This window comes from Haematobia irritans, chromosome 1, assembly GCF_050003625.1.
Source record: "Haematobia irritans isolate KBUSLIRL chromosome 1, ASM5000362v1, whole genome shotgun sequence".
In the NCBI taxonomy this organism is placed as follows: domain Eukaryota; kingdom Metazoa; phylum Arthropoda; class Insecta; order Diptera; family Muscidae; genus Haematobia; species Haematobia irritans.
The window spans coordinates 120,982,070-121,008,715 of NC_134397.1; the positions used below are offsets into that span (position 1 = coordinate 120,982,070).

Below are 26,646 nucleotides of genomic sequence, written 5' to 3' on the forward strand. Positions count from 1 at the left end.
TCAAACAAGGTGTCTATCGAGAAAATCCCATCTCATGGTAATGAAGACATTTCAGTGAATTGGTAGCAAAATTAGCCCCACCCCTCGCCATCACAAAATTGGACGGAGGGATTTTTATCGATTTCGCGGGAAAGGGTAGTTACCTAGACTGACTTCACACACTCAAATAGCCATCTAAAGCCGCGAAGGTTTTCATGCTAGTGCTAAATGTTCGATGGTGTTCAGTCTGTTTAACACCCCGGCAAGTGGCAGGCGTATGTGCAATCGGTGATAATTACGCTCGTTTTAATAACGACTAAGTTTTGGACGGAAAAGGAAAAGATAGCAAAAGAAATGATTATATGAAAAAAAATTACATAAAATTTTAAAAGTGACAAAAATTCAAAAAAAGTGATCAAAAATATCCTTTGTCTGTGTCCTATAAAAACAAAAAATAAAGAGAAAGTTAAATAGTTGAAAATCATCATGCTGCCAAAAGTTTTGCTAATTTTCACTACAATTTTTCTAAGCTGTCAAGGTAATTAAAACTAATTTTTATCGGATCCAATAAACCGGAAATTTAATATCATCAATGATTTTTTTGACGACATAAATATTTCAATACCCAAGTTATTGAATATACGTGATGTTCAATGTATCAATCACGTATTCAGCCACAACAATGTAGTTCGAAGAAGCGGTTCATTTCTTCATACCCAAAGTTCATGTAAATTAAATTTTTTATTGAACTTGAATTTATTGCATTATAGCCAGGGTACACTTAAACGCTGTGGTATGTAATTGAAAGTGACTGAAGATTGATGATTTGCACTATTTTGTTGTAATTAATGATCTTCGTACTCAGTTTGAATAAGTACTCAGCAAAAAGAGAAATTGTAATAGGATCCAAAATTATTACTTTTTGGGTGCGTTCATAGTAAAAATGGCACAGACTTCCGCCGGGCTGAAGCAATAATCTCCACCATTGATTAGAAGAAGCCTTATGTCCTGCTGTAGAAAAAGCACAGTAAATTACACTCAAAAAAAGTGAACTCTCTATTTCACTAAAGCCAATTTAACTTCATTTTAGTTCACAAAATTATTATGTTTGGAGAAAGTTTTCTTTACTCTAAGAATTTTTTGCGAATTTAAATGAACTAAAAAACGGGGAAAAAATTGTACACAAATTTCACCATCATGAACTTCCTATATCACTAAAGACATTCTTGCAATTTTGAACTCCAATTTTTTCCTTCTAACTACAAAACTATCTTTAGCAAGTGAAAAAAGTTAATTATGTGTAATAAATTTTCTTGAATTTGTCGAAAAATATTTACTTATTTTTGTCAGCATCTGTAATACTATTTAGTTAAAATTTTCTAAAAATATTCAAAATTTTCTAAAATTAACCAAAAGTTGTCTTCCTGGGTTCACTGTTTTTCAGTGTAGATAACAAAAATTTAATAATAAATTTAATATCGGATATATAGCACTGGGAGATCACTAAAATAAAAAAATAATAAAATAAATTAAAATAGGATCTGACATAATTCTATATAAAAAAAGTTAATGTTCATTTCAATCTAAGAACAAGGGAAAAGTGCGTTTCCAAATTACTTCTAAAATTAACATATGTTTATTGCAAAAACTATATTTTGTTTTAGTTTAAAATTTTCTAAGAGATTTTCAAAGTCTAATGAAAATTTCTTTTTTACCACATTTGTCTTAAAAATTTTATGAACTAAACGTGGGTATAAATTTCAATGGACATACAAGTAAGTTCAAAAGTAGTAACATAAGAATGAACTACGGAATTGATTAATATAGTAATTATTTGGGGCCAATGATTTCTTTTTATACCCACCACCATAGAATGGTGACGGGGGTATAATAAGTTTGCCATTCCGTTTGTAACACATCGAAATATCGATTTCCGACTATATAAAGTATATATATTCTGGATCAGGGAGAAATTCTAAGACGATATAGCCATGTCCGTCTGTCTGGCTGTCTGGCTGTCAGTCTTCAATAATAAAGCAATCGTGCTGAAATTTCGCACAAACTCGTCTTTTATCTGCAGGCAGGTCAAGTTCGAAGATGGGCTATATCGGTCCCACTTTTGATATAGTCCCCATATAAACCGACCTCCCGATTTGGGGTCTTGGGCTTATAGAAACCTTAGTTTCTATCCAATTTGCCTGAAATTGGAAATCTAGAGGTATTTTAGGATCACAAAGAGGTGTGCCAAAAATGGTGAGTATCGGTCCATGTTTTGGTATAGCCCCCATATAGGCCGATCTGCCGATTATATTTCTAGGGCTTCTAGAATCGGTAGTTTCTATCCAATTCGCCTGAAATTGGAAATCTAGAGGTATTTTAGCACCATAAACAGGTAAAATGGTGACTATCGGGTGATGTTTAGGTATAGCCCCCATATACACTAGTAGAAAAAGTTTCGTTATATTAACGAAATGTGTATTAAAAGTGAGCCAATGAAACAAATTCGTTAATACAACGAAATGTTTCGTTATTATAACGAATTTTCTATAAATCAACGTAACGTTTCGTACTATTAACGAATATTTTCATTATCTTAATGAAAATGTTTCGTTATATCAATGAAAAATTTTCGTTGGCTCAATTTTAATGAAATTTTCTCTGTGTGTAGATCGATTTCCCGATTTTACTTCTTGGGCTTCTAGAATCCGTAGTTATTATCCAATTTGGTTGAAATTTGAAATCTAGAGGTATTTTAGGACCATAAAGAGGTGTGCTAAAAATGGTGAGTATCGGTCCAGGTTTTGGTATATCCCCCATATAGACCGATCTCCCGATATGGGGTCTTGGGCTTATAGAATCCGTAGTTTTTATCGAATTTGCCTGAAATCGGAAATCTAGAGGTATTTTAGAACAATAAAGAGGTGTGCCGAAAATGGTGAGTATCGGTCCATGTTTTGGTATAGCCCCTATACAGACCGATCTCCAGTTTTTACTTCTTGGGCGTCTAAAATCAGTACTTTTTATACAATTTGCCTGAAATTAGAAATCTAGAGGTATTTTAAAACCCTAAAGAGGTGTGCTGAAAATGATGAGTATCGGACCATGTTTTTACATAGCCTCTTTTAAAACCATATTTTAAAACCCTAAAGAGGTGTGCTGAAAATGATGAGTATCGGACCATGTTTTTACATAGCCTCCATATAGACCGATCTCCAGATTTTATTCTTGGGCTTATAGAAACCGTAGTTTTTATCCAACTTGCCTCAAATTGGAAATCTAAAGGTATTTTAGGACCATAAAAGGTATGCCGAAAATGGTGAGTATAGGTCCATGTTTTGATATAGCCATCAGACATACCGATCTCCCGATATTACTTTTTGGGCTTTTAGAAACCGTAATTGTTGTCCACTTTGCCTGAAATCGAAAATCTGGAGGTTTTTAGGAATATAAGAAATGATTTTATTTTTTAGGTTTCTAGAATCCGAAGTTTTGATCTAATTCGCCTGAAATGAGAAATCTAGAGGTATTTTAGGACCTTAAATATGAGAGCCGAAAATGGCGTGTATTGGTCCATGTTTTGGTTTATCTCCCAAATTGACCCACCTCCCGATTTTACTTCTTCATAAAAACCATAGTTTTTATCAAATTTACATGAAATTTTAAATCTAGAAGTATTTTAGGAACATAAAGAGGTGTGCCGAAAATGGTGAATATCGGTCCATGTGCACTGATAATGAAAATTGCTTGAAACTGAATTATAGTTTCCAAATTTTACTTCTGGTAATCATTTAAATAATGGGGGTAAACATCTACAGATATTAGATTTTAAATCAAGGCGTTATTTCATTTTCATTTCATTTTCTTGCACACAATGTTTATGATTCCTCTAAAACTCAAACAAATATGGTTCTTATAAATCCAGAATCTGATCTAGTCTTCATACACTGAAAAAACAGTGAACCCACCAGGAAGAAAACTTTCGGTTAATTTTAGAAAATTTTGAATATTTGTAGAAATTTTTAACTAAACAGTATTACAAACATTTTGCATCAAACAAACGGTTGCATCACGCCGATGTCATAAAAATAAGTAAATATTTTTCGACAAATTCAAGAAAATTTATTAGACAAAACTAAGTTTTTTCACTTGTTAAAGAAAATTTTGTAGTTTGAAGGAAAAACTTGGAGTTCAAAATTGCAAGAATGTCTTTAGTGACATACGAAGTTCATGATGGACGCCTTTTTGGTAAAATTTACAAATTAAAAGAAATTCTGAACTATTTTGTGGAAGACACGAATTTAGTTAATCTTTATGCTTCATTTGAGTATATTTTTTCCTCGGTTTTAGTTAATTTAACTAACGTAAACAAAAAATTATTAGAGTAAAGGAAACTTTCTCCAAACATAATAATGCCATGAACTAAAATAAGGTTAAATTGGCTTTAGTGAAATAGAGAGTTCACTTTTTTGAGTGTAGGTAAAATCTTTGAATTTATCTTCGGGAAGTGTACTGGTTGAACTGATCTGCTTGTCATCAAATCCCCTGAAAATTTCACAGGAAACTATAATATTTGATTCATGGTGATGGGTATTTAAGATTCGGGCCGGCCGAACTTACTGCTTTATATACTTGTTTTAAATTAAGCTTTAATGAGTAGGAATAATTTCGTAAATGGTAGTTAAACATTTACAGTACATTCTCGTTATTTTAATAACGCTTTATGGAAATCTCAAATAAAACAATACAATATAGTTACATTTTCGCACAAGGTAGTTTATTTTTCCTCCAAAACTGGCCGATCGACTTTGTATTTTTTGAAAATCAAATCAAATTGGGTAATCAACCTTAATCGAAATCGACTAATCGAGCTTTAACGAAAAAATCGAAAAGTCGAATTAGTGCTTGAAAGGTGTGTGATGTAGATCTTTTTATGTTGAAAATTCACTAAAACGTAGCGTCACAAAGAGGGGCAAAATAGCAAAAAATGGAGATTAATTGAAAAACATTTTTTTTGAAAAATACTTAGTATCCGATTAAAGTACACTGAAAAAACAGTGAACCCTTTTCCATTGCAAAATGAACTAAACTGTAGTAATATTGACCATGATTTAGCCCTTAAGATTTTTTTCAACTTGTCTAGTTTATAATTCTCTTAAATTTTAGTTAATCTATAACATTGTATTTTAGTTCATTTTTACAACACCATAAGATTTATATACCCCTACCAAGTTAAAAAGTCAGTATTATTTTGGTTTACCTGCTTATTTTTTGGGAAACCCGATAATAAAAAGTGGTTAACAGTCTCCTTAAAATGTCGACGACTAAACTATTTTTAAATCAATCATTCCACAGTACAGATAAATTAAATAATTAAAGGAACAACAACCCGTTTTACTATTATGAAAATTTTCATACATTAAAATTCAACTTTCTTTAAGCAAAAGTACTTTATTATAAAAACTTATGATGAGAGTTCTTAATACAATGTTTTTGTGAATAAAAATTATGACCACGTGGAACAAGAAAGTAGTTTATTTTAACTCGCTATTTGGACATTTTGACTTTTCCTTAGTTTTTTATTCATCGTTAGTATATTCACATATCTTGCTGAAAAAATGGAAGGAATATTGAAAATTGTTAAAAATTAACATGTAATAAAATGTAATTTTTAATCTCTTTAAATTAGCTTGTAACTTACCATATTTGGGGGCATTTTATTAAATGGTGTAAGGAATTCAACTTTTCTTAGATAAACGTACCTCATAAAGTTTGTACCTGAAACAATTAGAGAAATAATGAATTAAGTAATATATTAACTCATAAAACTGTGTTGTTATCGATGTGAAGGACATAATACAATAAAAATTCTTGTCAAAAGAAAGCCAAAGTTTTAATATAAAACTTACCAATTCTCTATTAAATTGTACGCTGAGGTTAAAAAGTTATCGAAATTCATTTGGGGATACTCTGAAATTAAATATTTATTTTTTACATTAAATAGAAAACTATTATATTACATGTTAGCCTGATACCGAAACAGGCAATTGACGTCCAAATGCATTATATCTAATTATACAATTATTTTTCGAGCTTTATGGACAGATATAGATTAAGGAACATGGTTTTCAATGGCTCTATTAACCATGTTCCTTAATCTATATCTGTCCATAAAGCTCGAAAAATAATTGTATAATTAGATTAAATAGAAAACATTAAATTGGTTTCCAAAAATTCTAATTAAAGAAATAATATGCATAAAAAAACTAAATATTCTGGTTAAAAGAATGTTAAAGAAAGCTTACCAATTCATAAAAATGTTTCCAAATTGTTATTCTGAAATTAAATATTTGTTTTTTACAATACAAAATATTAAATTTGTTTCCAAAAATATTTGTTTATTGTAATACTAAAATAAGGTATTAAAAACATGTAATTTTGATAATAAAAAGGTCATAAAAATTTAAATATTCTAGTGAAAAGAAAGCCAAATTTTAAAAGAAAACTTACCACTTCTCTATTAAATTATACGCTGAGGAGAAATATAAAAATTTGCCCGAATCCATCTGGGGTTGCTCTTAACTTAGATATTTTTTTACAACAAAGAAAAACATGGAACTTGTTAAAAAAAATAATAATAATAATAAATAGCAAATAATAATATACATAAAGAATATTATTTTTTAAAAGAAAACCGCATTGAAAAAGAACTCTTACCTATTTATCATTAAACTATACGCTGAGGTGTAACAAACAATTTTCCAAATTCATCTAGAGTTACTCTGAAATTGAATATTTATTTTTTACATTGAATAATAAAAATTAAATTAGATAAAACAATTCCAATATACTTTCCATTTCAGCATTTGTTCCTAAATATTGAACATTCTTAATAACTTTTTTTCTAAGCTACCGATCATCACTTCGCCATCGTACATCTCATCGCTAAAATATTAATAACTTTCATTTCAAAGTTTTAATAAACAAACACCAATATATGTCTAAAAAAAACCAAAATATTCCATACCTTTATATTCCTTTGTTACATACTTGCTAAAAAGATGCAACAGCCCACGCCAACGCCAACTATATAACTGAAGCATGCCAACCAAAACCAAGCAAAACCAAAACATTCCTACAACAAAAAACACATGTGCCTTCATTGAAAACAACACCTCATCCAGACAAATAAACCATTCGCCAATAATAAACACACACACAAGCCAATAATAAACTGAAAGAACAAAAACAACCCCACGCTCAGATATACACAACATCCTCATCACTCGCTATCATTTCTCATTATTGCATTGCATGCTCTCACTCTCAAAAAAAAAAAATTCAAGTAACATCATCTTTACATTAAACATATTCCACTTTGACGAGAAAGATCTCTGTACTATGCATTAGTTCATCGCATCTGTCCACAATTTACTCTAAAAACAATACTCTTAAATGCATATCAGTATAAGAACGATGAAGCGTTTAACTTAAAATTAGCAAAAACTTCATGAAATGATATCTACCCATTTATGACGAAAATGTCTATAAATTTAATTACATGTGAACTAAAAATATTTCATTGGGAAATTGTTTACCAACAATTATTAACCATAGGAATTATCAGTAAGAAATTGCTATCCACTTTCAAGTTCATTTTTCGTAAAAATATATTTTCTCATACAAAAAAATCTTATGGTAAATTGCACTTATTATTTAGAAAATACTTTACATTTCACAAGTAGTTTTATAGCATGACAAACGAATTTTTAACTACCAGTTAAGAAATTTTTTAAGGAAATTTCCATCGTATTTTGTAGGCCATGAACTAAACGATTGCTACTTAGAATTTGTAAAATTTCCTTTCGAGTAGTTAATTTTCGTTGAAGATACGAAAAATGAACTAAAATTCTGGAAAATTCTTGTAATAAATTATTGTAAAAATCTTCTTAAATTTACGAGACACTATTTTTTCTGTGTATATAAAATTCTATATTACTACTGAAAATTACAATGTCATATGTTGTTTACTTGTCAAGCTGCATTGTGTTAAAGTTACGTATTTTTTGAGCTATTCGCACAAAGTAGTGTTTTTTTGAAATTCGGTATATTTCGGAGCTTAATATATAGCATTTCGCAAGCCAAATGTGATATTTTCACTATGGAATCTTCAACCTCAGGTATTTTAGCGTTGTTCTACAAAAATTGTGTAAACAAAAAATGTGTATTAATATTTTGAAAATATTCTTGGATATTTAAATATGAATGGGGTCACTTGGCGTTAAAATATTAATGTTTTAATAAACTACAATTCCTAGGCTTTTATATTAAGTAATAAAATGTTGCGCGTCTTTGCGTGAATTTTTTTTATTAAATTAATTGTGAAAATAGTCACTCAAGCAAAAAATACCAGTTCTTTTCTTTTGTTAGCTTTTTCTTCGTTTTCTTTGTTATAATTGTTGTTTTTATATATCATTAGCAACTGTGTGTTACAATGATAAGAGTATTTGTTTTTGTGCGTTATGCGTTGTGTATTGAAATGTGAAAACGTCAGTGTTGAAAAAGATGTAAAACTTGTAATTGGGTTCCTGAGTTGCCAGAAACAAAGATTTTAAGAACTACAGAGAACATTTTTCTCGCAAATGTAGTCGAGAGGATTGTCGTCGAGACATATTAAATAGGTTCCCACTTAAAAATCAGTGGTAGATCTACTTGTTTCGCCTTCAGTTTTGACGAACGTGGCACCAGAAGGCACAAATCATGAAATAGATGACGACGATGATTATATGGAGGACAGTGTATTGAAGTTTGATGACTTTGGGCATATATTTTAAAATAGCAGATCAGAAACATATGTCTAATAATATAAAACGATATATACACACAAAAAAATTTTTTTCTGGTTCAATCACGAAATTAATTGATCCAATTAATTTTTTAATTGAAATGTCTTCAATCACAGAAATGATAGTATCAATTAAAAAATTAATTGAAGGTCAATTAAAAAATTTATTGAAGGTCAATTAAAAAATTAATTGATACTATTAATTTTTGTGATTGATTTTTGTTTCAATTAAAAAATTTGTTGAATCAATTACATTTTTAATTGAATATTTTTTAAAACTCAATTAAAATTTTAATTGGAAGAATTTTTTTCTGTGTATAAAAACTTATGTATAAACTTTTTTCCTACTTTGTATATATGAAGAAACAAGCTATTTTTATAACAATTTTAATATCTGCGTCGGGTCCTGAATTTAGTTACATATATGATGCAACAATCCCCCTTTCGTCAACGTTGTTATAATAAAAATAAATTGATTACTATGTGAAAATTCTATTAATTTTTCCAAAAGGTGCCACGCTCAATCATAACCAAGTATAGCCAAGAACTATTACCAGATCAACAGTACAACATTGAGAAAGTTTCATGACAATCGGTCCATTACTATGACCGCTAGAGCTATTTTTTATAGTGGGATTGGCACCGCCCACTTTTCCAAAAGATGAGTAGCCAATGTCACTCAGTGATAACGTAGCATTATAATAGTGAAAGAATTTTTAAAATCAGGTAAGTAGTTTAATTAATCTCCATTTTTTGCGATTTTGCCCCACTGTGCGTAGTCTGAAACCGACTTTTCAATAATCGTTAAAGTCGACAATCGGCTTTTGAAAAAGTAGAAAAATCGAAATTTCGTAATTTGGAAAAGTAAGAATGTCGGAACAGGGAAAAATCAAATTTTTCAAAGTTTTAAGAAGTCGACTTTTTATACCCCTTTTATACAAACTTTGTAGTACATCGAAATATTGATATCAGACCTCATAAGCTATATATTTAGCAATGTCCGCCAGTCTGCTGAAATCAGGCTAACTATCGCACAGAAAAAAGTAAACTGTATTATAGCGAAAATTGAAGTAAATTATACTCCACATTTTGAGATTTCCACAAAGCTTTGTTGAAACCAGAAAAATGTAATGCCCTGGTGTACTTTTTTACTACAACTCACGAAATTACATCCTCTCATAGAACAAATTAACTAAACCTAAAGAAGAAAATCATTGGTGCCAAATCATGACCCTACTTTATCAGATCATACATTAGTTCATTCTTACTATTTTTGGGAATCGTATGAAAATTTTCTTCAGCTTTAGTTCATATTGAAATTATGTGTATGGTCATTGAACTTTATACCCACGTGTAGTTCATAAAATGTTTGAGAATACATAAAAAAGGAAAATTTCATTGGGCTGTGGAAAATTTCGAAAAAAAATAATTAAATTTAACTACGAACAAAATTTTTTTACAATAAAAATAAGTTAAATTTAGCGTTAGTTTAACTACGGAATTTTTTCGGTGCGGCTTGAAACTTGGCATTAGTGTTGTTATTGATGTCAGTATATGCCTTCATATAAATCAAATATAGTCAAATATAGTCCCCATATAAATCGATCCCCAGGTTTGACTTCATTGAGTAGCAAATTTCATCCGATCCAGTTAAAATATTAGTCCATTATTACATCTAGGCACCAACCATCAGACCACCAGATTTGACCTTATGGAAGAAAAAATTTCATACAAATATATGTCCTTTAACTATTTATATTGGTTTTTGTATATATGAACCAAATGAAAGTTCCTAAATTTGGACACTCCCAAAAATGGACACTTTTCGTAACACATGTGATATATTACCACAATAAAGTTAACCGGTGTATATTGGAACTATTTACAAAACATAAACCGAAGTATTTTGCACCGGTGTTTATGGACCGAAATAAAATCGGAAATAAATTGAGGCTTCTATGCCCTCAAGAAGTCAAATCGGGAGTAATTGATGAAAAATTGCGTTTCTATGTCCTTAAGATGTTAAATTGAGATATTCGTTTATAGGGGGTAATTTGATATAGAAGGGATATAGAGCCCACCTTCGAACTTGACCTTCTTGCAAATAAAAACGCAAATCCGCAATTTTTATCAGATTTGACGCAGATCCAGAGGTAATCTAGGCCTACCAACTGGAGTGCAAAATATGGTTCCATAGATAGATGTTTTTCTTGAGATTCTAGAGACCTCAATTTTTATCGGATTTACCTGAAACTAGAAATTTTGAGATATTTTGGGTCCGCAAATAAGTGTAACGTATATGGATTTAGAAATTTTAAATGTAACTTCGGGATCTTGAACCGACCTTCTTGAGGGAGTACATGGTAATGGCAATGTAACAAAATAAAATGAATTATGGCCTCACATCCTCCACGAAAGTGACTCGGTGGTACTTTGGCCTGTGCCAAAATGTCCATAGTTTACGGGAAAATATTTGTCTCCCCAGGGCTTCAAGACTATCTTTAGGACATTTTCCCGATAATATTCGGCATTTAATTTGACCTCACTGTCGATGAATACGAGCGGGGAGCGACCATCGGCCGTTACGCGGCCCACATCAGCCACGCTTGAGGTCGAACCCGATCATTTTGTTTGCTCAATTTGGAATGGTTTCTTATTGCCCACTTTCGGGCAAGCAAAAAAAAATTAAATATTGCTCTGTTCCAAATTTATCGAGATTATACATTTTACATTTTTTTAAATATTAAACTAGGCTCTACACTATCATGACATGCATAGGGTATTCACTCACTAAACAACCCCTTTGACAATGCCATTTCATTCTATCAGTGAAAAAAATATCTTAACTGTGGACTATTACCTAAAGTTTGCAAAACAAAAATAATAATAATAACAATAAAGTATTTAGATTTATTTTGTCATGTGATGCAAATGCTATGTCTTATATATGTACATATATTTATTTTGTAGTAATATTTATGTACTTTGGAAATTAAATGGATTATATATTGTGACAATTTTTTAACTCAACTCAAAATTTATTAACTTTTGTTATTCGCACTAACGTTTGTTTATACAGGCCAAGTTTGTTTATGGCCAACAAACAACAAACACCGATATGAAAAACCTCATCATATCTACTTTTACCTATATTGGTATTGGACTTTTAATGGATTATAAATTATTATGAATAATATTTGTAAATGTATAGATTTTTTTGTTATTACAATAAATTTTATAGGTTACCGCAATTTACTATTGTTGTAAGTTATTAGATGATACTTTAACTGATAACTGATACAATTAAAATTTTCAATCAAATTAATTCAGTTAAGAAAATTATTGATTTTTGTACGTTTTTAATTAAAATATTAATTGTCATAATTGACATGTTAATTAAATATTTCAAAATAAACAAGTATAAACGGCCGTAAGTTCGGCCAGGCCGAATCTTATGTACCCTCCACCATGGATTGCGTAGAAACTTCTACGAAAGTCTGTCATCCACAATCGAATTACTTGGGTTGTGGTATCTTAAATCGTTTTCTAAATTGTGAGTTAGTCCATACGTGGTATATATTAGACAAAAAAGGTATGTGTAGGTATGTCTACAAATAATTACGAATCGATATGGACTTTTGCACGGTACGTAGGGAGCCAGAATTGAAATATGGGGGTCGCATATATGGGGGCTATATACAATTATTGATATGGACCAATTTTTTTGTGATTGGGGATCGATTTATCTGAGGGCTATATACTATGGACTGATATGAACCAATTCTTGCATGGTTGTTGGATACCATATACTAACATCACGCACCAAATTTCAACTGAATCGGATGAATTTTGCTCTTCCAAGGGACTCTGGGGATCGATTTATATGGGGGCTATATATAATTATGGACCGATTTCGACCATTTTTTGCATGGCCATTAGAGACCGTATACTTACACCATGAACCAAATTTCAGCCGGATCGGATGAAATTTGCTTCTTTTAGAGGCTCCGCAAGCCAAATCGGGGGATCGGTTTATATGGGGGCTATATATAATTATGGACCGATGTGGACCAATTTTTGTGTAGTTGTTAGAACCCATATACTAACACCATGTACCAAATTTCAGCCGGATCGGACGAAACTTTCTTTTAGAGGCTCCGCAAGCCAAATCTGGGGATCGGTTTATATGGGGGCTATATATAATTATGGATCGATGTGGACCAATTCTTGCATAATTGTTAGAGACCATATACTAACACCATGTACCAAATTTCAGCCGGATCGTATGAAATTTGCCACTCTTAGAGGCTCCGAAAGCCAAATCGGGGTTCGGTTTATATGGGGGCTATATATAATTATGGACCGATGCGGACCAATTTTTGCATGGTTGTTAAAGACCATATACCATGTACCAAATTTCAGCCGGATCGGATGAAATTTGCGTTTCTTAGAGGGTCTGCAAGCCAAATTTGGGGGTCCGTTTATATGGGGGCTATACGTAAAAGTGGACCGATATGGCCCATTTGCAATACCATCCGACCTACATCAATAACAACTACTTGTGCCAAGTTTCAAATCGATAGCTTGTTTCGTTCGGAAGTTAGCGTGATTTCAACAGACGGACGGACGGACATGTTCAGATCGACTCAGAAATTCACCACGACCCAGAATATATATACTTTATGGGGTCCTAAAGCAATATTTCGATGCGTTACAAACGGAATGACAAAGATAATATACCCCCATCCTATGGTGGAGGGTATAAACATAATTGATAGATTTGTACGGAGATAGTCTTTGTATAGACCCACCATTCATTGAGTACTCATAAAGGTAAGTTTGAAGCATTTTTGATACACTCAAAAAAAGTTTACTTGGATCCAGATGTCAGACACTTTTTATGGTGCTATTTGGCCTTAAATCTAGGGTCTATAAATTTAAAATTAGGAAACCGATCTCCAGGTATTAATGTATAAAGGTTGGGATAGGTGGCAGCCCGATGTATCAGGCTCACTTAGACTATTCAGTGGTGAACTAATGTATAAATGAATTTCAGTTTAAAAATCCAAATTGTAACAGATGTTTCAAAGCACAAACTGTTGTATTAATTTCTAAAAACAAAAACTTTAAACAAAAAATGCAAAATCCTCCAAATAAGTATTAGCCTATTTTTTAACTTCTTTATCTTTAATCAAAAATAATCTTGTCCTTAATAATATGTAAATAACGTATGATATAAATTCAAATCAGACGGTTATATATACAGGCGCTAGATATAAACACCATTCGATAACATTCAAATTGGCGATGATGTTGCCATTAACAAATGTAAACTTTTTGCCAAATTTCATGTAAATCGATAGATCCCATGAATTTGAGGGTAAAATGCCCTATTCAAGAAAATCCTTAAAATAAAAATTAACAATATATTAGTTAATTTAAAGACGATTTAGTTAAATCAAAGATGTTTTTCTTTACTTTAAGTACATTTTTCCTAAGTTCAAAGACATTCGACTTTAACGGACATTCGACAATTTCCAAGATTCTTGTCCTAAACTTAATTTAAAAAATTTTGAAGCGAAGATTATAAACATTGTTTTCATTAAAATTTCATTATTTTAAAGATTTGTGGCGAGTGTACAAGGATATGGGCTAGATACCGCCAAGAGAGATAATCAATTGTGGGATTTTGATCAAATTGGGTGACATTTACACAAGTCGGAGCCTTATCTAAATCTTAACTGTTCTGTCTATCTGGCTTTAAATCTTGGATCAATAAAATTAAAATTAGGATACAGATCTCATTTATCAAATTACCATTCTCTTTTCGCGGTATATTATCATAGCCATTCACGTACAAACAAATGACAGTTTAAAAATCCAAATTAAAGCAGATACTTGAAAGTAAACAAGTATATACGGCCGTAAGTTCGGCCAGGCCGAATCTTATGTACCCTCCACCTTGGATTGTGTAGAAACTTCTACGAAAGACTGTCATCCACAATCGAAATACTTGGGTTGTGGTATCTTAAAACTTCTTAACATCGTTTTCTAAATTGTGACTTAGTCCATACGTGGTATATAGTAGAGAAAAAAGTTATGTATAGGTAAGTCTACAAATAATTACGAATCGATATGGACTTTTTGCACGATACGTAGAGAGCCAGAATTGAAATATGGGGGTTGCTTATATGTGGGCTATATACAATTATGAACTTGATATGGACCATTTTTTGTGTGATTTGGGATCGATTTATCTGAGGGCTATATATAACTATAGACCGATATGGACCTAGTTAGGCATGGTTGTTAACAGTCATATACTAGAACAATGTACCAAATTTCAACTGACTCGGATGAAATTTGCTCCTCCAAGAGGCTCCAAAACCAAATCTCGGGATCGGTTTATATGGGAGCTGTATATGATTATAGACTGATATGGACTACTTTTGGCATGGTTGTTAAATATCATATATTACACCCCGTACCAAATTTCAACCGAATCGGATGAATTTTGCTCTTCCAAGGGGCTCGGGAGATCAAATCTGGGGATCGGTTTATATGGGGCCTATTTATAATTATGGCATGGTCATTAGAGATCATATACTAACACCATATACCAAATTTCAGCCGCATCGGATGAAATTTGCTTCTCTTAGAGGCTCCGGAGGTCAAATCGGGGGATCGGTTTATATGGGGGCTATATGTAATTATGGACCGATGTGGACCAATGTTTGCATGGTTGTTAGAGACCATATACTAACACCATGTACCAAATTTCAGCCCGACCGGATGAAATTTGCTTCTCTTAGAGGACCCGCAAGCCAAATTTGGGGGTCCGTTTATATGGGGGCTATACGTAAAAGTGGACCGATATGGCCCATTTGCAATACCATCCGACCAAGTCGATAGCTTGTTTCGTTTGGAAGTTAGCGTGATCTCAACAGACGGACGGACGGACGTGCTCAGATCGACTCAGAATTTCACCATGACCCAGAATATATATACTTTATGGGGTCTTAGAGCAATATTTCGATGTGTTACAAACGGAATGACAAAGTTAATATACCCCCATCCTATGGTGGAGGCTATAAAAATGGTTTCTTAATTCCAAAAGATACCAAATCCTCAAAATAAGTCTTAGCCTATATTTGAAGTATTTTCATCTTAAATCTAAAGCTTATATATATCAGTTAATTTAAGGAGTGTGTTTCTTTACTTTAAGGAAAATTTGCCTTAGATCAAATTTGTGTCCTAAATTTAATAAAAAATGTTTGATGTAATGATATAAACTTTAGTTTAATTAAAATTTCATTAATTTAAAGAAATTTGTCCTTATTTTTTGTAAACTGCGTATCCTAAAATTTGGGTTATTAAAGATTACGCATCTTTAATATCACGTAGTTTTTTTTTCAGTGCATTGGAGTGAAATCTACTCTATTTCCCCATAGGAGGTGAATATAACATACATCTAAATCTTAACCGATTTGAACCAAAACATTGAACATTGCTACCAAGGCCGTAGCCAGGATTTTAATTCGGGGGGGGTTCAACTTAAAAAAAAAATATTCATATAATCTCATGTGTAGAAAATTTTATTTATGCATAGGTATATATACAATATTTTTATAATATTAAATTGAGCCGACGGGCTTTTAGGGCAGCAAATAAATCAATGACTTCTTCAGTCGGCACATTTATTCGGCGATGAACCGACATTAATGCCAATCCTTTGAGTCTGCTCTCGCTAGTCGAATTTCTAAGATACGTCTTTAATCTCTTCTTTGTTGAAAATTAACGTTCGGATGAGCACGTAGTAAATGCAGGGATGGAAAATGCAGTACTATAGTACTTTTTTCAAACCTTTTTCACCCCGGTCAGTACCGTAGTACCCCCGCGAATGATTTAGTACCTTTTGTGTAGACATTTTTGAGTCGATATCAGATTTATGGTACAATAGTTTTAACAAAATATTTTAATATTTTGAGAAAGTCTTTATCAACCTTATTTGCTAATAGTCTTTTACAACTATGGCAAAACAGACATGTTCATGTGGGAAGAAAATCTCGATTTTGTAAAAGACATAGTCAAAAACAGGATTTTATTGAACTTCAAGAAAGTTTTAGTCGAAACAAGTATATACGGCCGTAAGTTCGGCCAGGCCGAAGCTTATGTACTCTCCACCATGGATTGCGTAGAAACTTTTACTGAAGACTGTCATCCACAATCGAATTACTTGGGTTGCGGTAACACTTGCCGATGGCAAAGTATCTTAAAACTTCCTAACACCGTCTTCTAAATTCCAAGGTAGTCCATACGTAGTATATATTAAACTAAAAAAGGCCGATTAAATACGTATATAATTAAGTTTAAAGTTTCTATAGAAATAAAATTTTGACAAAATAAAATTTTGACATTTTCTATAGAAGTAAAATTGGAAAAAAATTTCGATAGAAATAAAATTTGGAAAAAATTTTCTATAGAAATAAAATTTTGACAAAATTTTCTATAGAAAAAAATTTTTACAAAATTTTCTACAAAAATAAAATTTTGACAAAATTTCCTATAGAAATAAAATTTTGACAAAATTTTCTATAGAAATAACATTTTGACAATGTTTTCCATAAAAATAAAATTTTGGTAGATTATTTTTGTATCGAGTGGCAAACCATGAATATGAACCGATATGGACCAATTTTTGTGTGATTGGGGATCGGCTATATATAACTATAGACCGATATGGACCAATTTTTGCATGGATATTAGCGGTATGGACCAATATGGACCGATATGGACCAATTCTTGCGTGTTTGTTAGAGACGACATTCTAACACCATGTTCCAAATTTCAACCGAATCGGATGAATTTTTCTCCTCCAAGAGGCTCCGTAGGACAAATCTGGGATTCGATTTATATGAGGCTATATATAATTATGGACCGGTATGGACCAATTTTTGCATGGTCATAAGAGAACATATACCAACACCATGTACCAAATTTCAGCCGGATCGGATGAAATTTTCGTTTCTTAGAGGCTCCGCAAGCCAAATCGGGGGATTGGTTTATATGGGGGCTATATATAATTAAGGACCGATGTGGACCAATTTTTGCATGGTCATTAGAGAACATATACCAATACCATGTACCAAATTTCAGCCGGATCAGCTTCTTTTAGAGCAATCGCAAGCCAAATTTGGGGGTCCGTTTATATGGGGGCTATACGTAAAAGTGGACCGATATGGCCCTTTTGCAATACCGTCCGACCTACATCAATAACAACTACTTGTGCCAAGTTTCAAGTCGATAGTTTGTTTCTTTCTGAAGTTAGCGTGATTTCAACAGACGGACGGACGGACATGCTCAGATCGACTCAGAATTTCACCACGACCCAGAATATACATACTTTACGGGGTCTTAGAGCAATATTTCGATGTGTTACAAACGGAATGACAAAGTTAATATCCCATCCTATGGTGGAGGGTATAAAAAGAATGCGATTCTATATTATCGATTTTTTATTTCGGTAGAAAATTTTGTCAAAATTTTATTTCTATATAGAATTTTTGCAAAATTTTATTTTTATAGAACATTTTGTCAAAATTTTATTTCAATTGAAAATTTTGTAAAAATTTTATTTCTATAGGAAATTTTTGCAAAATTTTATTTCTATAGAAAAAATTTTGCAAAATTTTTTTTCTATAGAATTTTTTTGCAAAATTTTATTTCTATAGACAATTTTTGCAAAATTTTATTTATATAGAAAATTTTGTCAAAATTATATTTTCTTTAAAATTCAGTCTCTTGACAATCTATATAGAATTTTGCAAAATTTTATTTTTATAGAAAATTTTGTCAAAATTTTATTTCAATTGAAAATTTTGTAAAAATTTTATTTCTATAGGAAATTTTTGCAAAATTTTATTTCTATAGAAAAAATTTTACAAAATTTTTTTTCTATAGAATCTTTTTGCTAAATTTTATTTCTATAGAAAATTTTTGCAAAATTTTATTTATATAGGAAATTTTGTCAAAATTATATTTTCTTTTTAAAATTCAGTCTCTTGATAATATATATAGAATTTTTGCAAAATTTTATTTTTATAGAAAATTTTGTCAAAATTTTATTTCAATTGAAAATTTTGTAAAAATGTTATTTTTATAGGAAATTTTTGCAAAATTTTATTTCTATAGAAAAAATTTTGCAAATTTTTTTTCTATAGAATTTTTTTGCAAAATTTTATTTCTATAGAAAATTTTTGCAAAATTTTATTTATATAGAAAATTTTGTCAAAATTTTATTTTCTTTAAATGAAATTTGTGGTGCGAGAACAAAAACAATTTGTTTTTTTCGACCGTCGTTTGACGGGCTTTTCAACTAGTATTCTATGATTTGTGCTATTTTTACAGGTAAGCGTTTTTCAAAATAAAACCTCAGCTTTTCTTCAACATCTTCGATAAGATTTTTCTATGCAGCTAAAAATATATATTTATTTATATAAAAATATTCATTCATTTCGGGGGGGGGGTTTGATCCCCCTCACCCCCCCCCCCTGAATGCGGCCTTGATTGCTACAATATTAATTCTACTTGTCATCAGTTGTATTATTTGTGCCAAATTTGAAGCAAATCAAGGCGCAAATCTGACCTCTGTGGCCAATTAAATAAATATCGGGTGAATGATATATGGGAGTTATATCTAAATCAGAACCGATTTTAACCAAGTTTGGCATGCATAGTTAGAATGCTAATTATAATAAAATTTGAAACACGTTACTTCAACGGTCAAAAATTGCAATTAGAAAAACAGTTTTAACAAAAATTTGTAAGGTTAAAGTGGCAGCTCGATTAAGATTCAGGCTCACTTAGACTATTCAGTCCATTGTGATAAAAACAATTGTAAAATTTGTAACTGTTAATTTTCTAAAATTAACCAAAACTTTCCTTCTGGTAGGTTCCCTGTTTTTTGGGTGTACTAAACGATGGGTCTTAGACTGACCCTTCTTGGCTTTACACGGCACAAATTAGTCCAATGTCAAATAAAACATAAGAAAGTCTTCGTGCAATACCCGAAAATTGTAAGAATGAACTACGGTGTATTCTAGTCCACTTTTATGAGAAGGAGTAATTTCGTAAATGGTAGCTAAATAAAATTAGATTTTCCTTATGAAAATCTCAAAACGGGAATATAATTTTAATTCAAACATCGCACGAGTTGTTAATTTTTTTCATATTTTACTGGGATAATTTATACCAATATCTGAATATCAATGTTTTTCAATTTGCATTTGCTATTATCATCCAAACCAATTTCAAGGATTATATCGAACTATTTCAAAATTTTATATATATCCTATGACTTCATAAAACCATTGATATTTCGTTTGGGTATTTCCTGGTTATGAAACAACGCGAGTTCTGAATCAGTCTTCAAGATGAACTCGATTTTTAAGGCATTTCAAGTGGTCAATGTGGTAAATGGTATCCAAAATTAAATTGCAAAATGTTGAGTTTATCTTGTATTCAAGGCCAATGCAATGTTGTGTGATAAAATTCTTAAAAATCCATGCGTATTCATTCATTATGGCTATTTATACAGTTAATTAGTAAATTGTGTCACATACCATGATTGATTGTTGTTTTATTGTTTGCAAATTGAAATTCAGGGAGATTTCACATTTTTATAGTAAATGGTAATTTTTTAGTTTTGGAATCAATCAAAGTGATTTACGATTTCAAAATAGAAAATTTTAGAAATCTAGCATTTTTCTGGATACATTGGGCAGTAATAGACTGTTTAACACATATCTTGAAAACCTAAATGGATAAACTGTGAATTCTATGATATAAACACAGGCAGTTAGTACACATCTGTGATGATTTACCCTTCTACTGGTGGACACTGTGGATCACAAATTGTGACTTGACTAAAATAACGGTGGCAATCAACTTTAGGAGCACCAGAGATGGTGTTTTTTTTTGGTTTTTGACTACCGTCGAAAAAATTATATACCATTGTTAAACCGATGATAAATGCGGAAAAAAATTGCCGCTCCCCGCAAATAGAACAAGTCGAGTTCAATTTAAACTAAAGCATGGATTGCCACCGTGGTACAATGGTTAGCATGCCCGCCTTGCATACACAAGGTCGTGGGTTCGATTCCTGCTTCGACCGAACACCAAAAAGTTTTTCAGCGGTGGATTATACCACCTCAGTAATGCTGGTGACATTTCTGAGGATGGATGCGTAACACTTGCCGATGGCAAGGTATCTTAAAGCTTTTTCTTTATATGGGGACCATATATATTTATGGACCGATATAGACCAATTTGTGCATGAATGTTAGGGCCCATATACTAACACCACGTATCAAATTTCAACCGGGTCCAATAAAATTTGTTTCTCTAGGAGGCTCTGAAAGCCAAATCTGGGGTTCCGTTTGTATGGGGGTATTCGTAAAAGTGGACCGATTTGGCCCATTTGCAATACCATCTGACCTACATCGATAACAAATACTTGTGCCAAGTTTCGATAGCTTGTTTCGTTCGCAAGTTAACGTGATTTCAACAGACGGACGGACATCGCTAGAATTTCACCACGACCCAAAATATATACTTTATGGGGTCTTAGGCCAATATTTGGATGTGTTACAAACGAAATGACAAAGTTAATATACCCTCCATCCTATGGTGGATGGGGGGTATTATTCGTCGACAAAGCCGAATATCCATGGAAATAAGCCTATGCCGTGTTTGTAAATGTAGCCTTGAATTTACTAACAATATCAATATTTTCAGAAGGAATTAGTGTTGATTAAGCCTAATTTAAATGTATATAAGCTATTCTGAAAAAGTTTGAAATTTGTTTCTTATTGCGTTGTTTTTCTTACATGGAATTATTGTGTATAAGAAAAAAATTCTTATAAACTTATAAAAATAATTTTCGAAAGAAAATTTAAAAAACGTATACTTTTTATATTTTTTATTGAAAGAAAATTTGATGAATGAAGTCATACCTACTCAAATAAATAAACTAAAAATAAAATATATTAAAATCGTTTGTACTGTTCATAGTTTTTGTTTTCATTAGATAATCTTGTGTTCCTACGAATAATTCTCCAAAATTTTAGCAAGATTTTGCTAATTATTTAGCAAAATTTATTTGAACAAATGCCTCAGAATGTTTGAAACAAATCCAGTTTTTTTGTTCTCTGACTGGCTTAATTATAGTGAGCGATATTTCAACAGGCACCTCTTCCATTTCTCTTTCGTGTATTACGCCGATTGCAAAAAATAATAGAAATGCATTATAAGGTTGTCATTGGAAAAGAACACTGAATAGTTTCCGTTGCATAACCAAATTTTCTTATTGGAAAGGTTAGGTTAGGTTAGGTTAAAGTGGCAGCCCGATTAAATTTCAGGCTCACTTAGACTATTCAGTCCATTGTGATACCACATTTAACTAAAAGTACCTATTACATATGGGCACTTCTAGTCTTAACCACTGAACCTTCTCCATTATTTACTTTTGTGGAACCAACCAGATTGCTCCAAAAACATTAACAAACTGCTTAAGTTAACGTTTTCCAGGCCAGTCAGTAATCTAAAGCTATATGCTCCTAAAATTCGCTTACGTCTTACACAAAAAGCAGGACACTCACACAAGAGGTGTTTAATTGATTCCTTTTCCTCCACGTCATGACAGCTTAAGGCCGGTACTATGTTCATTCTTGCGAAAAATTTTTATGGAAACCATTATTTCGCACATAGAAAGCGGCGTTTTTTTAGGTAGCTTGGAGCGCTATTTTACAGGGAGCGATATTGGATTAAGTTGGTGGTTGTTGCTTGTTTTTACAAAATAAAATTTTATTTTTCCTTGGGCAATTGATCTGCTATTCCTTTGATCCTTTGTATAGTTTCGGAACAAAAATATGGTCCGTGTTTGATTTATAAACCCGCACAAATAGTTTTTAATAAATAAATTATTTCTTAATTCACATTGCAAATGGCGCCGTGCTATAAACGTCAGTTTTTCAACACGAAAAAACAAAGTATCACAAATGGAAAAAATTTCGCAAATTTTTCGCATTTTTTGGTTTTGTATGGAGTTTCAACGCGAAAACCGAACAGAGTACCGGCCTTTATACAATAGTCATTATACTTCGCACCTATAGTTTTTGCAAATTCGCCTATCAGGCAGCGACCCGTTATAGCAGATATTAGGAGTGCTATCTGACGCCTTGAGAACACTAGCATATCTAGTGTGCGGTTTAAGTTTAAATGGGGCCATATTTGCTTGGTGTCGTTACAACCCTTGCAATTTTCCCATCGAATATTGGCCATCATAACAGCCTTCTCACGCAGTAAGAGCTTGCAGGTGGCCAGAGGCATACCAACAGATTCTAGTTCCCCTGGAATATGTAAGGTAGTTCCTAGCCTTGCTAACACATCTGCTTCACAGTTCCCCGGTATGTTCCTATGACCAGGCACCCATATTAGGTGAATATTGTACTGCTCAGCCATCTCGTTGAGAGATTTGCGGCAGTCTATGGCCGTTTTTGAGTTAAGGAACACAGAGTCCAAGGATTTTATTGCAGGTTGACTGTCTGAGTATATATTAATGCCAATATTTGTTGGAACATTACTTCTCAGCCAATTCACCACCTCTCTTATTGCCAATATTTCAGCCTGAAAAACACTACAGTGATTAGGTAATCTTTTCGCTATTCGAATTTCCAGATCTTTAGAATATACTCCGAACCCCACTTGTCCATTCAATTTGGAGCCATCAGTATAGAAATATATATATCTTTTATTCCCCGGGGTCTGTGTACACCACGCCTCACTGTTGGGAATTAGAGTTTCAAACTTTTTGTCGAAAAGTGGTTTTGCCAGGGTGTAATCCACTACGTTAGGCACATCTGGCATTACTTTGAGGACCGAACTATGACCGTACATTTTTTCCGACCACAGCGATAGCTCGCGCAACCGCACAGCCGTTGTTGTAGCTGACTGTTTGGCCAAAATGTCTAAAGGCAATAGATGTAGCATGACATTAAGGGAGTCTGTTCCTGTCTTACTAAATGCGCCTGAGATACATAAGCTCGCCATACGCTGAACTTTATCTAAACAAGTCGGTTTCTGAAGTGCCGGCCACCAGACTACAACACCATATAGCATTATAGGTCTAACCACTGCCGTGTATAGCCAATGCACAAATTTTGGTCTTAGTCCCCACTTTTTCCCTATTGCCTTTTTGCACGAGTACAAAGCTACCGTGGCTTTTCTCGCCCTCTCTTCAATATTAAGCCTAAAATTCAGCTTCCTGTCCAAAATAACGCCAAGGTATTTTGCACACTCACCAAAGGGAATTTCAGTACCCCCTAAGGAAATGGGCCTAACCGTGGGAGTTTTGCGATCTTTGCAGTACATGACTATTTCTGTCTTTGCTGGATTTACACCAAGACCATTATCTTTCGCCCATTTCTCAGTCATCCGGAGAGCTCTCTGTATAATTGGAAATATATTTAAAGTGGGATTTTCACTATACTCCGCCAAATATACCATATTATAAGGCTCAGCCGTGTCAGAAACTTCCGTCGCCGACGAAAATTAAAACAGAAAGATATTAAACAATTTTCATCAGAAGCAAATAAAACAGTTTGGAGGCAATTGTTGCAGCGTTTGTCATGAATTCTTATTTGCTTTCACTGAAAATACTTAATGGAAAGGGAAATTTCGATTGTCCAAAATTTTGTTCCTCTGTAGCTTTGATATTTGCTCTATTAATAAAGACAGCAGGTTTTTTTAATGTAAATTATTTTTTTCCAATGTAGTCGTCTTCGTTTGTAATTAGCTCCTTCCTGTTTTCTTAAACAATAATGACTTCTTAAATGCAGGAATTTGTAACAAATCCAAAACTCTTAACTGCAAGATTGTTTACTCCAACCTTAAGTTAAATCACAAGAAATAAAATGTCCAACATTTAATTTTATCTTAGGTTAGGTTAAAGTGGCAGCCCGATTAAGATTCAGGCTCACTTAGACTATTCAGTCCATTGTGATACCACATTAACTAAAAGTACCTATTACATATGGGCACTTCTAGTTTTAACCGTTGAACCTTCTCGATTATTTTCTTCTGTTGAACCAACCAGATTGTTCCAAAAACATTAGCAGACTGCTTAAGTTAACCTTTTCCAGTTCCGCTAGTAATCTGAAGCTATATGCCCCTAAAATTTGCTTACGCCTTACACAAAATGCAGGACACTCACACAAGAGGTGTTTAATTTTATCTTAAAATAATAATATACGGTGTAAACTAAAAACATCGCATTTTTACTTTTTCTGTTTGTAATTAAAAAAACAGCTGCTAAATCCGCAAATGTAAGAAACCTCAATTTTCTCACATTAACACAGGAAAGTTATCCTTATTTCTTATTATCCTTATCCTTATTTTGTATTAATTTATCCACTTAATTTTTCAATTGAAATTACGTGAATCTTGAAATTGATATCATTAATCAGCGAATTAGTTAAGAGTTTATACTTTTTTATGAATTTTCCGATTATAATTATAATTGTCTTTTTCTTTAGATTCAAGTCAAATTTTAATGAACTATATATTACCGATCAAAATGTTCAATTATATTTTTTTAAATTAAAAATTTTAATATAGTTTTTAATTTAATTAAAATGTTATAGATGTTTGCGTAGACTAAACTACAAGAGTAGCTTAATCAACAGAGAAACCGTATGTTCGTCAAATTTATTTGATTCTAGATTGCAAGATGGTTGGAGGGACGACAGTTTCGGAATTACCACATGCCTCATCAGCATCCTCTACTTGCAGTGAAACTATCAACCAATTAGCAGAATAAATTGGTAGTTTAGCCAACGTATGCAATGAAAAAATATTGACCTAATATGAGACACGCAATATTATGTTAGGGACAAATTTCTTAAAAATAATAAAATTTTAAGTTTACAATCTTAACTTCATCATTCATTTTTTTCAATAAATTTTGGACATGAATCTGGGAAATTTGCGTCCCTCCACTAAAGCCGTATGTCTTTGAACCAAAGAATTTTGCACTGAAAAAAATATTTTACTTAAAAATGGATATCATAACATGAAAGAAAAATTTTTTGGGGTAAGGTCAACTTGACTTTAATAATTCAGGAAAATTCTTTAAAATTAATGAAATTGTCTTTAAATATGTTGTCTTTTTGCATCTTGACTAGAAAGCAAAAAATCGTTTAAAAATAGGACACTTTATTTGAAAGATTTGTTACTTGTTAAAGTAACAACAAAATCTTTGGAACCGCGTGCTTTTTTTTAGAGCATATTTGCACACCGAAAAAAAGTGAACTGTTTTATAGGAAGAATGAACACATTTTGAGATTTCCACAAAGCGTTGTTAAAACCAGGAAATTTTAATGCCCTGTTGTACTTTTTAACTACAGTTCACAAAATTATATCATCTCATAGAAGAAAAAATTAACTAAAAATAAAAAAGAAAATCATTGGCGCCAAATCATGACCATTTTAACCATACAGTAGTTCACTCTTACTATTTTTGGGAATCGTACGAAAATGTTCATTTGTTTTCGTTTATATTGATCTTATGTGTACGGTCATTGAACTTTATACTCACGTTTAGTTCATAAAATTGAGACATACATAAAAAAGTAAGATTTCATTAAGCTGTGGAAAATTTCGATAAAAATAAAAAACAACTACAAGCAAATAGCTTTTTTTCCAATAAAAATAAGTTAGATTTAGCGTTAGTTTAACTCTGGAAATTTTTTTCTGTGCACGATTATTCG

At 32.0% G+C, this 26,646-nt stretch overlaps 1 protein-coding gene across 1 annotated transcript in view; it reads left to right on the forward strand.

The window, feature by feature from the left end:
• Window positions 1–247: 247 nt before the first annotated feature.
• The window catches only part of CAH9 (Carbonic anhydrase 9), a 55,186-nt gene continuing 28,787 nt past the window's right edge, over window positions 248–26,646 (forward strand). The window contains exon 1 of the mRNA XM_075291536.1: window positions 248–517. Coding sequence (XP_075147651.1) covers window positions 466–517 — 52 coding nt within the window. The 5' untranslated portion in view covers window positions 248–465. The remainder of the gene's footprint in view (window positions 518–26,646) is intronic.